Source organism: Coccinella septempunctata, chromosome 4, assembly GCF_907165205.1.
Source record: "Coccinella septempunctata chromosome 4, icCocSept1.1, whole genome shotgun sequence".
Classification (NCBI taxonomy): Eukaryota; Metazoa; Arthropoda; class Insecta; order Coleoptera; family Coccinellidae; genus Coccinella; species Coccinella septempunctata.
In genome coordinates, this window is record NC_058192.1 from 4,593,368 (window position 1) to 4,609,807 (window position 16,440).

The 16,440-nt window shown below is 36.4% G+C and overlaps 1 protein-coding gene across 6 annotated transcripts in view; it reads left to right on the forward strand.

Annotated features, from left to right (window-relative positions):
• Positions 1-16,440, forward strand: part of LOC123312205 (dipeptidyl peptidase 4) — a 50,936-nt gene that overhangs the window by 27,863 nt on the left and 6,633 nt on the right. For 3 of the 6 annotated variants that reach the window (XM_044896499.1, XM_044896498.1, XM_044896500.1), the window contains exons 2-7: positions 3,751-3,966; positions 10,555-10,725; positions 10,882-11,022; positions 11,427-11,501; positions 11,562-11,627; positions 15,866-15,918. In XM_044896499.1, the coding sequence (XP_044752434.1) occupies positions 3,859-3,966; positions 10,555-10,725; positions 10,882-11,022; positions 11,427-11,501; positions 11,562-11,627; positions 15,866-15,918 (614 nt within the window). In that variant the 5' untranslated portion in view covers positions 3,751-3,858. Of the gene's footprint in view, positions 1-3,750; positions 3,967-8,294; positions 8,526-10,554; positions 10,726-10,881; positions 11,023-11,426; positions 11,502-11,561; positions 11,628-15,865; positions 15,919-16,440 lie in introns of those variants that run through there. The other 3 variants (XM_044896502.1, XM_044896496.1, XM_044896497.1) reach the window with 3 other exon arrangements.

Consider the following 16,440-nt stretch of genomic DNA (forward strand, 5'->3'; position numbering starts at 1 on the left):
GGAATATATCAGATGTACCAGGTTTTCCAATTAAAAGTATCATTTTAAATATCCCGCTTTTCTGGTCACTGATGTGGGTTTTGTGAAAGATGTCAACTGAAAAATTTGACAGTAATCATTAATAAATGAAATATAAATATCAATTAATCAGTTATGAGGCTCATTTACACTTCGGAAGCTTCCTTCATACGCAAAATTCCAGCATTTGGGCTCGGAAACACAAGCATGATTATTGAAAGCCCTCTTTATCCCTATGCCTGTAATTGTTTTGTGGGGGTGGGATTATTGAGCCTTATTTTTTAATGGATAAAGCTGGTGCAGCTGTTCCAGTGTTGCCGAACTATGATTAATGCATTTTTATGGCCAAAATTGGAGAATATAGAAGCGCACGATATTTATAAAGAAGGCGCTACTTATTTCTTTGCGATTACGTGGAGGAAAAGGTTCATGGTGAATGGTGAGGACTCTCAGTCAATTCAAGAACTGAGGGAGAAGATAAAAAATAACGTGATTCTTCTATAAACAGATTCAAACCTGTATAACTGAAAACAGGCGAATATTCGTCCGATAAACAAACCGAATCTATTTTCTTGACCCACATTCATACCCCTGTCCCAAGGGATGATATATGCAGACGAATATAGGTCAAGCCCAAGACAACCTCGTTATAGACAATGGTGTTCATCTCCATAATCTTTTCGATTCCGCGTTTCGGACAAATCACACATCCGCAGATTCCTGCCACATGCGTCGATTTCGAGTTTTATATGTGGTTGAAACATTGCCAATAACTCTCCACCCATTTCGCGTCAGGAATACCGAAAGACGTCCTAGAGCTAGACGGTAAGCATATGTAGGGGTACGCTACATTTCATTACCTCCATTGAATTGAAAAATTGCTTTCCCATTTCACGAAACGTGAAGCATATTTCTATTCGATGAGGTTTTATTCCGGCTCAAGGACTTCTTGAACCATAGAGGAAACCGGTGCATTGGTGAAAGGTTACAGAACTTACTGGTTGTTCTGTTTTCTATGTCATATGTCACTAGGAATAATCAGAGAAGAAGAAGGAAGTGATGTCACATTCTTAGCAACGAAAGCGTTATAATTTTGGCCAAAAGTCTTCAATTTTGATTCGAAAATGGGTTCAAAGGCAATACCGACTTTAACTGACGAGACTTTTGAAATACGTTCCGTATGAAAATACTTTGGACGCTTCGATATGGAGATTTTACATGAGGTCTTGAAGAGTCAATCAAAACAGATCCAGGAACTTCAATTGGGACATTTTGCATATGAGGAAATAGCTTCTTTTCGTGAAAACCGGACCATCCCTTCCGTAAACAGAGAAATTTTCCAACTATCTCCCCATGTATCAACCAACAGCACAAACGTGGAAATTGTTTACCGCCAGCAAACCCTGTTTTCATTTCATTTCTATATGATTCATCGACAAACCGCTATTGGATTCTGAATGAATTGCTACAGGGAGAGTTGGCGAAGTGACATTGGTTAGATGATAAAAGGAGGAAGTTCAATCTTGTATAGTGGTATAAATCCCCTTCGTTCGTGAAATATCTAATAGCCTGCGTCAGTTCCTTTTCCTCATATCCCAGTTTCGTACGTCCTGATTCTATCAGGACATCTTCGCTTGCTTCAATGGCAGAAAAGGGTTCGATAAACTCAAAGTTATATATATTATAACAGAACGCTTCAGGAAAGACGTGCTCCTATGTTCTGAAAAAAAGACGACTTGTATGAGAATATAAAGGAAATAATTTATTTTCATAATTGAAATTCCACAACTGAAATGGTAAAAAATACTTGAGGAAGCTTCTGTTATGGCTATACGTACAGCCGATCCATAGATCTGACCTGAATTGCATCCAAAAGATGTGTAAAACGTTTTTTGTTCGTCATTTTTGCTCGGCTTTAGAAATTGGACAACCAACGATCCAAACTTGAAGTTAACCATTGAGAGCTTGTCGCCATCGGAGGAGGGTAGTGATATGCCAGTTTCGCTCTTATTAGAGCTCATCAATACTGTACAGTACAGTTCAGGAGTTTAGATAGTTGCCAGTCCAATTTCTATTGTATTATTGATCATAGCCATGTCCGTGTTATTCTTGTTGGAGTTGTGCAACATAGTTTCCACGATGAGATAACCTTTCCTTCCCTCTACAGCTCGAACGGAACATAACAAAACTAGAAACATTAATCCTGTTCCAGCGAAAAGATATAATTCATCCTGAGCTCGTTTCCTCTCCGCATTTCCCATAAACGAACGCATTATATTAACACCATATTGCAGAAACGACTTAATGGAATTAGCTGCTTGCGTTCGATCCTTCCTTTTGGAATGGAACAAGAACGAATATACTGAGCCTAGTGGCTCAATATCACCACTCCACTCGGCATAGTTCACAGAACTATGTAAAGAGTTTTGAGTTTTTAACGTACGAGGATGTATTGATATCTGGTTAGCCTAGACCAGTTCCTTGCATAAATAAATATTGCGTTACCATAGCAACGAACAATTGCTCATTAGAAGTGTCAGTGCGTAGTTTAAGGTCAAAAAAGTAAACCAGAGTTACGCGATAAATCAAAAGAAAGAAGATGTCCACCGATATTGTAAAAATCGAAAAATTGGAGTATCGAGCCATCATCGAGTACCTGATTTTAAAAGGGTTAAGAGGTAAGCAGATTTACGAAGATATGCTTAATACCCATGGTGATCAATGTCCTTCGTATGCGACCGTGACAAATTGGACTGCAAGCTTTAAAAGAGGTAAATTTTCCATTGAAGATGATGACCGATCGGGAAGGCCAGTTTCTGTGTCTATCCCCGAAAATATCGATGCAGTTCATGACATGATTTTAAGAGACCGTCGAATTGGGCTGAAACGGATATCTGAAGCACTGAATATTTCATACAAACTCAAATGTTTGAATGTTGACCAAAAGCGTGCAAGGGTAGAAGCATCGCGTTCGATCTGTGCTCGATTTGAAAACGATGTAGACTTCTTAAACCGTATTGTTACTATGGATGAGACTTGAGTAAATTTCTACGATCCAGAAACAAAGTTACAATCGATGGAATGACGACACTCTGGTTCTCCAAGACCTAAGAAGTTTCGTGTCCAAAAATCTGCTGGAAAAGTTCTTGCTTCAGTTTTTTGGGATTGCCATTGAGTAATCATGATTGATTTTTTGGATAAGGGTAGAACAATAACCGGAGATTACTATTCGACATTACTGACCACTCAACGGAAGAAAATTAAAGAGAAAAGTAGCGGAAAGCTATCCAAAGATGTTTTGTTTTGGCAAGACAACGCCCCTGCACACAAAACTCATGTTGCCATGCAAGAAATTCGTGATTTAGGGTTTGAATTACTAGAACACCCCCCTTATTCATCAGATTTGGCTCCATCCGACTATCATCTCTTTCCTCAACTGAAAAAAAGTTTAAAAGGTCGTAAATTTTCTTCCAACGAGGAGGTAATAAAAGCTGTGGAGGTCTAGTTTGCAGAGCAAAAAGAAACATTTTTTTTGAAAGGTATAGAGACGTTGCAGGTTCGCTGTAATACATGTATCCAATTACGAGGAGAATATATTGAGTAATAAAATATTTTGAGATTGAAATTTTGTTTAATTCTATAGTAGGATAAGAATTTTTAGTTTTTGCTGGGAGTCTATATTCTCATAACGACACCTTCTGCTACAACTGTGAGACCGTTTTCTGATTCCAGGGCAGGCGTTTCGGCCGTAATCCAGGACCGGGATTTCGTCGCTTCGAGGTGACCAACATTCGATAAAGTGGCGGCGGATAAAGGCAGGGAAACGGGGTCGAAAGCGGCATGCACAGCGGTGTCCATGCAGACCGAAGTTCTTGGCGTATACCTCCTGATGAAACGCTTCAGGTGGCCGATCCGAAGGCCAAAAAGGCCGAGGTAGGTGACGAAGAGGTCAGTACTCGACGACAGGTACCACTGCACCCCAGCAAGTCTTTCCTGGTTATGGTATAGATTAATCTACTTTTAGTTTTTCTTCCTGCTGTTACGAACCTTATCCAAGATCAGAATTTGATCGATTTATAATTGAAATTCGTATCGGTAAGATTTTCGAGGGAAAAATCGGGAAAAATCCGGAAAAATGTACGACTAGACGTCAGAAAAGAGAACCATATGTTGCTAATGAATAATAATAATAAGAGTGCTGAAAAGAAGAACAATAACACAAAATGAAACCAGTCAAAATCTAGCAAAAGTAAATAGTCGTCTCTGTTTGCATTTTGTTGAATCTAATATTGGTCTCTAGGACTTTAACTCTGGCATCTCATCTGCATTCTCTAGAAATGGTCTGACAAAGGATTAGAGTACTTTGTATCACATCATCAGCAGATGAGTTGGTCCAGTGTGTACGCATCTTAAGATGACTGCTCATGATCTATAATGGCATGATATCTGCCCAATTGGATCTCGAAATAAATTTCTAAATCAGCCAGGATAATAAAAACGTATTGAAATTTTCGAATTGAAAGAAGGTCTCAAATACTTTCAGATCGTTCTTATGCGATCGAGGTATACCTAAGTGCGCAATTTCCATGCTAAGATAGCGTTCGGAAACATTCTATCTGATACGATAGACGTGACCAATATTCATGCAATAGGAAATTCGAGTGCCTGTATTTTTATTTTCATGAAGAAATAATCCCAGAATCTCCACATTCCAGTGAGTATTATCGGAAGAATATTCTGTAGAATGTGCTGCAAGGCGATAATTTCACATACTTATTCCCTTATATGCTTCCAAGAAACATGTTATAGAATCAGCTCTGATGTATATGAACAAAATCAGACATTTTTCTTGATTGAAGATTTTCATAGGTGAAAATCAAAGGTTTTGTATAGTTTCCCACTTTTTGTCTGAATTTTTTTATTTTCAATGGATTTAGAATTGAAGCCGCTACCAAAGCTGATTTCAGTGATTTTTATTAAAATGTAGAACAAGGTTCGAACAGCAGGATTTTTTTTTGAGACCTAATACATAGATATTTTAGGAAAATAGTGCATCCTGGACTGGTCTAGTGGTATGATGATAAAAATGAATGAGTACTGACTTAGTTTTAGTATCCCTCTCAATAATATATCTTCACAATATTTCACTGAAGCCGAACTTTTGATTACTCGAAATTTTGTCAACAAATTCAAATTGTACCTATTGTAGTTCAGTCTCCGAATTTTTTTCTTGAGTTTTTCCTTCAGGCCATTGAATTTTGACCAAGAAAACTTCGGGCATATGAGAAATCATCAGTTCACTTCAGTCAGATTTTGTAAATTTAGGATGATTCAAGACTTCATGCATCCAAATTATTTTCTTTTACAGTTTCATGAAGAGAGTGTCAATTTCCCAGTAATAATCATCGATTCATTGCTTGCGAAAATGCACTAATTGAACCATCCTTTACCATTCATATTTTTACTGAACATTTTATTTCCAACTTCTATAAAGTAGTTACAATCCCATGCACATTAATGAGTGAAAATGCACTTTACAACGATTTTTTCATTCTTTCTAATCGAAGGTAGTCTTGTATCTGTAGAGATTCATTAATTGATTGAATTAATTAGATTTTGATGAGTTTTAATTTCGAGTAGTACTGCTCTGAAATTTATTCTTCCTATTTTAGTGGAATTAAGTTAGAGTCGAATTAGTACCTATATGTATAGTGAAAAAAGCACAGGTAAATGATTCAACAAAATCGAATGGACGATATTGAATCTCAATTATTCACTCAAGTTGAATTTCTTCTCACGAGGACAATCTTCTAATGAAGGAGATGTTCGAATTATTAAATATTGGAAATATTCATAAATAGCATCGAAATGCGAGTTAAAAAAAACCAAATTTCTCTTGAGGATGTGGTGTTAGATTAGTTACTCTCCTGTTTACTCCCACGACAATGGGATAACATTATGAGAGCATGAGAGTTTCATTTTACCTATTATAGCCCGAAATGGCGCAAACAGCAATAAAAAATGGATGATAAGGGAGTAGGCATAAATCTTCATCGCGAAAAAAATATGTTTTCAGTTATATTTTTCCAGGAATTTTCGAATTAATCACTGCAATGCGAGTGTTATATATTTTAACCAGAACGTCCGGAATAAATAACTGCCGAGAGGAAAGTTAATGATGAAATATGGCACTTCCAACATGTGTGCTGTTTAATATTTCAGGTGGTTTGCATGCTTTTGAACTACTCGAGACAGAAATACGTACAAAAGGAAAGTATAAGGATAGTTAATCCTGGAAGTGGAAGCAATTTGATAGTTTTTTTCATTTTCTTCGGATATACAAGTCGTAAAAGGAAAAACAAACCGAAAATGCTCGGGAAAGCTCATCTGAGTAGCTTGAATTCAGCTTCAAATGATGTACCTATAACATTTCTTCTTTTTTTTTCGCATCCCATATACAATTGCTTGAGTAGTCCATATAGTTGGGATTCAGTGGACCAAACTATAGTTTTTAGTTTTATTTCTTAGCAACTGCTGAGTTTTCTGTTCATTTCTGTTTTATTGGTTAGTAACAATTGTTTTTGCCTGAACGAAGAGAGATAGGCTTTCGATTTTATCTGCAATAGATGCTGTGTGTTCGGAATCTATGTTATCAAAAATCTATTGAAATTTTAGGGAAAATCTAACTTTTTTTCAATTTTTCTTTCTTCCTTTATTTTGGAAGATTCTATTGGGTCCAATTGACCATAGAATTAGAAACTGTTCAATTCATTGAAAACGTTCAAACAACTCCTATCACTTTCAAATCTTGTGACAGTAATACCATGCTCAAATTCTAGAGTAGAGGACCAAATAAGACGTTTCAGAGTGTCCAATCCCTTGGTCATTTTTGACTCGAAAATTCGACCGATTGTTTCGGAGTTTTTGTTCCTAATATCTGAAAAAAAAGCGATCTAATGGAAAAATACAAAATTATAGGGTGTCACTTCAATCTTGAAACTCTAATCAGCTCTGATATTTTAATGATTTGCACCCTAGACGTGTGGTTTGAATCTCAAAACTCAAAATTGCAGAAATTACAGGGGGATAATAGGATTTTCCTTGCTCCAGTTCATTATTGAAAAAATCAACGAAGGCAGCAAATTACGCACACTCAATCAACGTCGAACACATAAACTGAAACTGTCAGTTAAAAATAGTCCGAATACACCGAACAGCGTCGCTCGCATAATTCAGTTGTCAAGGTAAATAAACAATCAGAACCGAACACTAGGAGCGATTTCAATCAAACCTAATTGATGTTTTAATTTGCTCCCCTTAGAAATCGCCCAGATTTCCACGTCTACCGTTATAATGCGTTTTGGGCTCAAGAACCTTCGTTTTACGGCATAAATTCATTGCCTTACCTTCTTCGCCGGTTTTTCACCCTTCCAAATGGGACTTAACTGCGAGATTTACGCAAAAATTTAACTGGGACCTTTACGATTCCATCGATCGAATCGAAACTATGCAGGAATTTGCCTAATGAAGCAGTTTCTCGATTAACGGCCCTAATTCCTGTGGAAATATCGTCAAATAGCTGACTTTCCGAATCCTGGAGCGATTTGGAGAATATCAAAGTTTTTTTCAGAAGAATTCTTCACTGCACTAATAAACATTTACGCCAATTTTAAAAAAAATAGAGGTCTCGTCTAAAACACTCCATATATGATAACTAGTTTTTCCTTTTGAAACAGCGTTGAAAATGTAGGGCATCTCAGAGAACACCAACTATCCTTTATCTCTAAATCTCAATTTCTCTGATTCTTTATGGGTATCATACAAACCATAAAATTCACTGAAAAAAACATTTGGAATTTTTCGAATACCTTCAAGATAAACCAAAATAAAACGAAGTATCTGAAACGTAGTCACTTTTCAGTCTTTTTGTTCTCTAGATAGTTCAGTGAGCATCGAATTTGGGACATCCTGTCCTACCATAAAAAATGACGTGAAAGCTCCTAAGAATATTTTATTGAAACCTTTCCTCTCGAAATTTTAGTATATTTTGGATATCCCTCAGTGGATTTCCATACAGATTAAAGCTTTAAATTTTCGTTTTTCGATTAATTTTCACCACCAATTTTTTCATAGAAATTCTGAAATTGCTGGGCATATCTTCCTGGTCCGAAAATCTCATTTCCCGATCCACCACAAACCCGTTCAACGACGGCAACATTGCCGTATTCGATGCGGATCCAATTCATCTCTATCGGAAATTAAAAACGTCTATTTATTGTGCAGTAAACCGTCCGATCTGGTAACGCCGAATGACGGATAGCGTCGAAAAAGACAGCCGGTATAACAATACGGGAGTTAATAGATTGATCGAATTGGTTGCGAGGAAAGTGACGGTACAGAAAGGTCCTTCAGAGCAGTGCGAAAGGTCGGGAAGTGCTCTCAAAAAATTCAGATTTAGGAACATAACATGCAGAGAGTGTGGAGTGCTACATGAAGGAAACTGTAATGTTAGTAAGAGGGATCCACATTTATTTTGGTGATATTGAAGCTTATGAGGCTTGCTTCTATATTGGCACAGAATAAAACTGTTATTTTCGATTTATTTTATGGGATTTAGTTCCTGTCTACTACACAGATTTGTAACTGCAAGTTTTAAACAAAATGTCCAAGAAAATTTAAGATGAAACCAAGAAAGTCATAATTTTAGATTCAGTGCCTTCAAATTTTCCACATATCTTTCAATATCCATCAAAATATACACACTTTCAACAAAATCTAAATGAACTGATTGAATTTGATGAAATTTCTTCATAATTCGTTTCCTACAAATTTAAGAATGTATTGCCTTTGAAAAGATTTTTAAATTAACATGTTTTTTAAATGAATGCATTAAGCATTTGATTTTTACAATATATCATTTGAAATAACTTTTAACATAAATTTTTTTTTTAATAGGAACTCAGAGACTTTTCTAAGATGAATGCTTATAAAATTGACTCTTTAGTTCTCAAGGAAATCATCTGAGAGAATGTGTCCATTTTCTTCTATTTGCTATAGTTCTCGAGATCCTCTCAATACACAACCAATTTTGCCCACCCTGTACATACATATACGATGAAAAACGTTCGAAAAAATGAAACGCGAGTATGTAATTGCAACATATTTTCAGTATTGTCAGTTAAACATTTCCATAATCCCTTGATGAATTTTTCCGTAAGGGAAAATATTAAAATACATTATCGTTCAGGTATTTCAGCCCGTTAAATTTTCACAACGTTTCATGCGGTTCGAATGGCGAGGAGTAGATAAGCAGGATTAATTCTATGGCATTATATGAGGATATAAAAGCGAACCAGGATGTATTACCCAATTTCGGGTAACATATAACCCTAAATACCAGTCTGTGCAGAAAATATGCTTTTCGGTGTATAAATAGAAAAGCTGTTGCTCCGCTATAATCTTGGGCGATACAATCCTCATAAACATTAACGATTTATATTCAATTTCTCCCGAAGTCAGTTCTGGCGTAAAGATGTGAGACTTTATTTGATAGTTGGGAAAAATTTAAACAAACGACTTTGAGTCAACTTTGAAATTTTTAAACCTTTATTATTCCAGTTTTAGACCTCAGATTCAAAGGAATAAAAGCTGTTATACACTGCTCAAAAATTGATAGGGATCATGTATAGAATTGTCTATATTTGAGGCTTTTTTGAGTAGCTTTTGGAACATCTGTTATGCATGTATTCTTCTAGTGATATTTTGAGTTATTTTTATCATATTCTTTTTTGACTTACTCAAGCTCTTGCTCTCTGAAATCGATTAATTATAGCAGGTTGGCATAAAAATTCATGTGGTATTTATTGCTAAACCAATTTTTTTCTTCTTTGAAAACATAACACCTCAAGATTGCCTCTTGATCATCAGTGCTAGGAGGAAAGCCATTTCGTGAATACACAACTCGTAGCTGAATTGAAAAACAACTATTTCTGTTGATATAGCAAAAACCATTCGTATTGTTTGTTTGAATATTTGCCTGTGTTTGGTAACTTAAGGATTATAACGGAATTTTGAATAGGTATGAGTAGGAACTTAAACATTCAAAGTATTTTCTGGAAGCATGATTTCGTTCTTTTAATGTATTCAAGAAATCTAAAAGAATGCCTTGAATGCATCGAGATGTTAGAATCAAAACACGAAGAAGTGTGCTGCGTCTCATGAGATGAAAATAAGCTTAATTAATTAAAATAAGGCTTATTTGAATTTTTAGTCATTAAGAGATACTGTTTCAAAATTCTCACTTTTCTAGATACGATTTTGTACAATTGGCAATATGTTTCGGAAGATATTTGTTTTCGGAAAAACCGATGTAGAGGGAAAACCTCCTCTTTCCAATTTGTGTCGTGGCCATCTTTCCCCGCAGCACATCTCAAGTTGACAATTGCCCTACTTTGCAGCACTATTACGTGAAATTGCACCCCTGTTCTCATATTTTATGCTCGAGGTGTACACCTGATCCATACGCTCTATGTTTAGGAGCTAGCACTGCAAGATGACGAAGGCCATAACTGGTGGTCTATCATCTTCTCCCTCCTAGTAATTGGCCTTGTTGTTTCGGGCATTGTGGCGGCCATTTTTCTCGTCGGATACGTAGATGAGCTCCTTTATTGGCACGGTCGGAGGATGCAGCTGGAGGAGTACTTGCAGGTAATTGGAATTATTGAAAAGTGGCCCACAGGCAACTTCTAACTTCTTGATTGAGAAATATCCCGTTATCGATTCTCAAATCCTTCCTACGCTATAACATATATTTCTGTTTCTTCTTTGGAGACAAGGGTTTATTCCAACGTCATCAATTTTCAGGGAGACCTAAACCCAAGAAGACTGCCCTCTTCATGGATATCCCCCAAACATTTTGTTTTTCAGTCCGACGATGGTAGTTTGGCTGTCTTGGAGATGGGGAAGAACATCACTGTCAGCGTTCTGGTGACAAATCATACTTTGGTGAGTATCTCATTTCCTTAACCCGGTGTAATTTTCCCCCGGTTCGATGTGCAATACGGGGAGGCTGACAAACTGTTGAGTCTGAGGGGTGTTTTGAGAAATGTAAGTGGATACCAGAGAACACTGCGGCTATTAATCATTTGGGTGTTCGGTCCCTGGATATAAGGTTGCTGGGTCACATGTTTTATCTGTTGAGCCTGGGGTTTGTTTCGGTTGTTCATCCACAGAAAAAAGGAGAGTCATTCCCTTTATAACCTTTCTAAAGGGTGTTTCAATAAGACTGCTATTCGTGGTAGAATGACACATTGGTTATGACAAAGAGAAAAATGAAGAGAATTAACCCAAAATCTTTCAATCGTTACAATCAACCGAAGGAAATTAATTGAACCTTTTGTATTTTCCAGAGACAACTCAACGTCAAAGGATATCAATGCTCTAGAGACCTCAAATATGTACTTTTCCAACACAATGTAAAAACGGTGAGTAAAATTTTTCAATTCAATCATATAATTCGATGTAACCTAACTGTTTATCTACAGTACCCGAGCTTTGATGGGTATGATCATTTAGAAAATAACAAGAGGTACATAAATCTAGAGAGATCGGTGAGTTTGGATTGGGATTTTGTGGATTTTCATGCTTCCCTTAACACGAATGAGGTCCTTATAAATAAAGGAAAAAACAACATTATATGAAAACTTTTCGGTATGCAATACTTCATACACATATGATCATAAAAATGTAAACCAGCATTAGAATAAAAGAAATCTGACTGAAAGATTTCATAAGCTTCATTGAAAAAAGTTTGACTACTACTACTACTAATTTCATTATCCATCAAAATGTGTTTGGAACGCTTGTGCTTTTTTACTAAACCTTGAATACATGCGTCTTATATGAGTTCTAAGTTGATCAATTATTCCTATTAATTCACAGTAGTATCTATTTTTTCCAAGATGAAGTTTGTAAGAAAATCTGCATATCTGCATACCGTTGATATACTAACTGGATGACTACTTTGTTCGTCATCAGTTGACTATTATTTCTTGCTATTTTGAACCATTTTCTTTTTAATTCATCACTTGTAGAGGTTCTCCTGGTGCATTACACCAAAGTGGAAAATTTTCTTTTCTCAAATGCTTCAAGACTAGCTCGAGAAGGGACTGCAAAAACTGGTATCGGTAAAACTACGACAACTTGTAGATTCAACGCAGATGTTACTCTCCCACCTGCCTTGAATTGCTCAAGCTTCACTGTATCTCTATCCAACAATAAAAAGAAAACTTCGAAACCATTTGGTTTTCATTTCTTCCCAATTTTCTCATAACTGGAAAAAAATTCCGATCAGTTCTCAAAGTCTGCATGAAATCTGGTAGGCCATGTTCAAATGGCTTCCCTCTAATCAACCACCATTTTAACCGAGTGAGATGGAATGGAATGTGGCCGTATATGTCCAAATTGATTCCCCGATTTAAACTCAAATCCCAAAATGTTCATTTAACGAAAACTTCGACGTTTAACGTTCCACTTGTTCCTGCTCAATTTCGACGCAATATATCACTTTCTTGAGTGCCATTATCGAGTCTAAGATTAACTAGACGGGTAAAGTGAAAACTTTTATGGGCCACCTTGGCGTACTGTGAACCGCGTCGAAGGTCTGCGAGTCAGAACTTTTGATCGTAAAAAGCTGAGAATTCGGCAATACTGCATAGAGTCGCCCGATAAATTCCAGTATTTTGCATTTTATTATGATGCTGGAAGGCAGTTTACGAGTCGAATATGGATGGGCCGTCAAGTTTCCGAATGCGAAATGGCAAAAACAACAATTTTTATCCCGTCCAGACTATTAATCAACTGCAGAACCACAGTCTTCTATTGGATTTCACTTCTCCAGGAAGCCTCAATACTCTTGGAATATAAAATTTTCACAAGTTTGGTAGATTGAGATATCTATAATAATCTGCTGTGCATTTCATTTCTGTCCTAAGCCCATAACCCCTGAATTTCTACAAATATCTGGAAAAACACTGAATAGGTTCTTTAAAGCATGGGATTCAACAGTTGCTCCACCATCAAAATAGTCAGCATATATATACACAATCGGGGATGAGGATTTTTTTCGTTTTACATCTCTTCATATTCGTGACCAGGTTCATTGCGTGTACGGTTTCAAATGCACGGGTTACACAAATGTGATTTTGGGCAAGATAAAGTAATCGACAAGGTTTTGTGGATATTCCTCCGGATGTTCAGGAAGATATACGTTCTTTCTTTTCCTTACCTCACACGCGATGCCCAGTCCTAAACGTTAAACTCGAGGAAAAATAATTCACTAATTCTAGAATTATTTCCGACCGTCTGGACTTCTATCCTAAAGAAAACGCGTGCTGAACAGAAAACAGAAACGAACTAAAAACAGAATTGAAATGATTTTCACCACTATGAGTTGTTTAACCACGACACGTGTTTCGCTGTCACAGTATCATCTTTAATTAGTTCTGTTTTTAGTTTAATTATGGATTTTCATCAAGCATAGGCAACATTTATATCTGAAAACAGAAATGAAGCTTCCAACAATTTATAGGTAAATTGTACGGCGCATTCACCAATTTGCAACCGTAAGAGACTTCACATTTTTTTAACTTGTGTTGGGAGTGACTCTTTCAACATCTATGAAATTTTTGGTAGGGTATGAAGGGGTTGAGTTTGAGAGCAATCAGCTCAATGAGATTTCATTCAGTCTACCTGATCTCCCTTGGAATGCGAAAAACTTGGACTTTTTCCACATGTCCTTCCGAAAGACTAAGGAAGTCATCCCTGGGGACGTATAATTGTACCGCAGCGGTGGCAGTGAGAGAAAAATCGATGGGGGGATTATCGAAATGCCATTTGGGATTACATCGAGTTATTTATGGGGAGAAATTGTCGTAAAAGAATAAAAACATTCTGGCATCCTGCCATTGACGTTTCTGAAACACTGCAGGACCGCCATGTATCTTTACACTGATTACCGTTGGATCCTTGTGCGCCAACAGGAAATAAAGACATCCTTGTATCTCCTCATTCCAGATCTCATCCTTTTTTGCATTTCATTCCATATTTTATGGTTCCATGAGAGTAATGTAGCGATGATATCTTCAGCCGTCTTCGTAGATGGGGAATATTTCAGTTTTTTCACTGTTGTTCATCAGGATGTAAACGAATTTTGCATTTATTTATTCTGTGGATACAGTTCTGATGGGAAAAGTATTATTCTTCTCTGTTGTAGTGTCATGCAATCGTTCTTCATTCTATCACACTGTGGAATGTTTCCAATATCGAAAAATTTTGTCTGAAAATTACACTAAGTATTTCTTAATCTTTTATAGAATAATCTTCAACATCATGACCACAACCACACGGTGCATAAACTTCAAAACTTGTTCTCTCTCTCAAATATGGACTTCATTCGAAAGGCACCGACTATTATTGATTTGGACGAAATTTGCTCCGTTTTATGGCTGAAATTATATTCAAACATGATGTTTGGGGTCATAAAATGCAGGATCCAGTATTTATTACTCGGACCAGCACTACATACGCAGCCTAATCTTTAAAATATCAGGAGTTCTAAATATATAACCTCTGATCATACAGGTATATTACTCCAATACGAACTTTATTAGAGTCATTAATCTGAAAGCCTTCCTGAAATCCGCAGCGTAAATCCCCATGTTTCTTGCCGAGCATGAATATCGGAATGGCATAAAAATTATTGGTTGGCTCAAAGCCCGATAATCTTGTGCAGCCATACCGTAGATTAATTCGTACGATAAATATATGGACTCCAGTATTGGCGGCTTAAACAGTATAGGATTTATGGAAAAATGAACTGAATGTCACAGTGTTGATGAGAACTGAGAAAGAGCATTTTTTGAAGGAAATATTTCAAGATATATTTTATATTCTATTTTTCCCCGCATTCATGGACCACTTTTTCTTATATAGGGCTATAAATTCTCTCACGAACAATACAGGGATCTGTATTTCCGATGTCAAACTTAATTATCACAAAAAACTACGAAATCGAATGATTGGGAAGCCTTCGATAATTTCGCCACGTTGACGAAAAGTTCAAAGCTAACCTACCACAATGGAGATGTGAGGCATCCAGGACAAATTACTGCCATTCATACTGTTCTCCGAACTCACGTTCAGACCGAGCACAGTCAGAAATCTCCGAGATATCCCAGTTATAATGAATAAAGTAGAGAGGGCGGATCTGGACTTCCTATTTCGCTCTGGTTTCGGAAAATCCACCGCATAAAATATCCTAATTTATGGACCTGTGTCATGCAACAGGACCTGGAGGTTTCATTCGTTTATTGGGGTCGCAGATTGCAAGCTACGCATTTCAATGGAAGTTGAGTTATTGTAAGGAGATGAAGGAAACACTTTTTACAATTTTGGCTCCAGCATTAACATTTGGATCCAGCAGAAATATTCTTCTTTTCAAATTCTGCTTCTGCTACTGTATTATATCAAATATTATTTTGGCAATACATTTTTCAACACTTACTGAATTATCACCACAAATTCTTAGGAACAATTGTCAACATGTTGTTATAGGACTAGTCTTATATCGATGGATATGATATTTTCTTCAAATTTGACAACAGGATGTTGGCCAACATTGAGACATTAAGGATGCTATAATTTTGTCTATTCCGAAGATATATTCACGACTATTTTGATTGGGAAATTTTCATTTGTGTGTGTGATGCTCTGAATAACATGAAAATATAAAGATTTTATATATGCATGTGCTCAACAATTATAAATCGCATATAATATTTTGTTACAGGTATTCAGACAATCCTTCACAGCTCACTACACTATCTATGATGTCGAAAAAGAGTAAGTTTAAAGCTGAATGTATCACTTTGTACTTGAGATTTCTCATCATCTATATTTGATTTATAATAACTTGATAAATTTCATGGAAAAAGGGAAAGAATTTATTGGTGTCATCCAGTAGAAACCAAGTAATCAGTTCGTGAAATGATTTTGTAACTGGCGCATTCGGCAGTTTGCAACACTTCCTTGAATAAATTATTCAGAAGCGCAGATATCCTTACAATTCTGACATGAACAAAGAAAAATGTATATTTTTGCAAGGAAAATGAGCATCTCCTTGAGAATTTACAATATTTCAAGTATTCCGGAGAGTATGAATGAAAACAGCACACTTTCCTTGTATACCATCGCAAAATAATTCATCTTATACATTTTTTTATGACCATGAGCCATAATCGATTCCGTCCACCTACTGAAAATCCCCAACACCTAGAATATTCATGCAAATTGAAGTGAATGCAAATTACTGAATGGGTTCTCCCATTTCAGTAACCTCCCTTAAAGTTGCTTTACGACCACCTC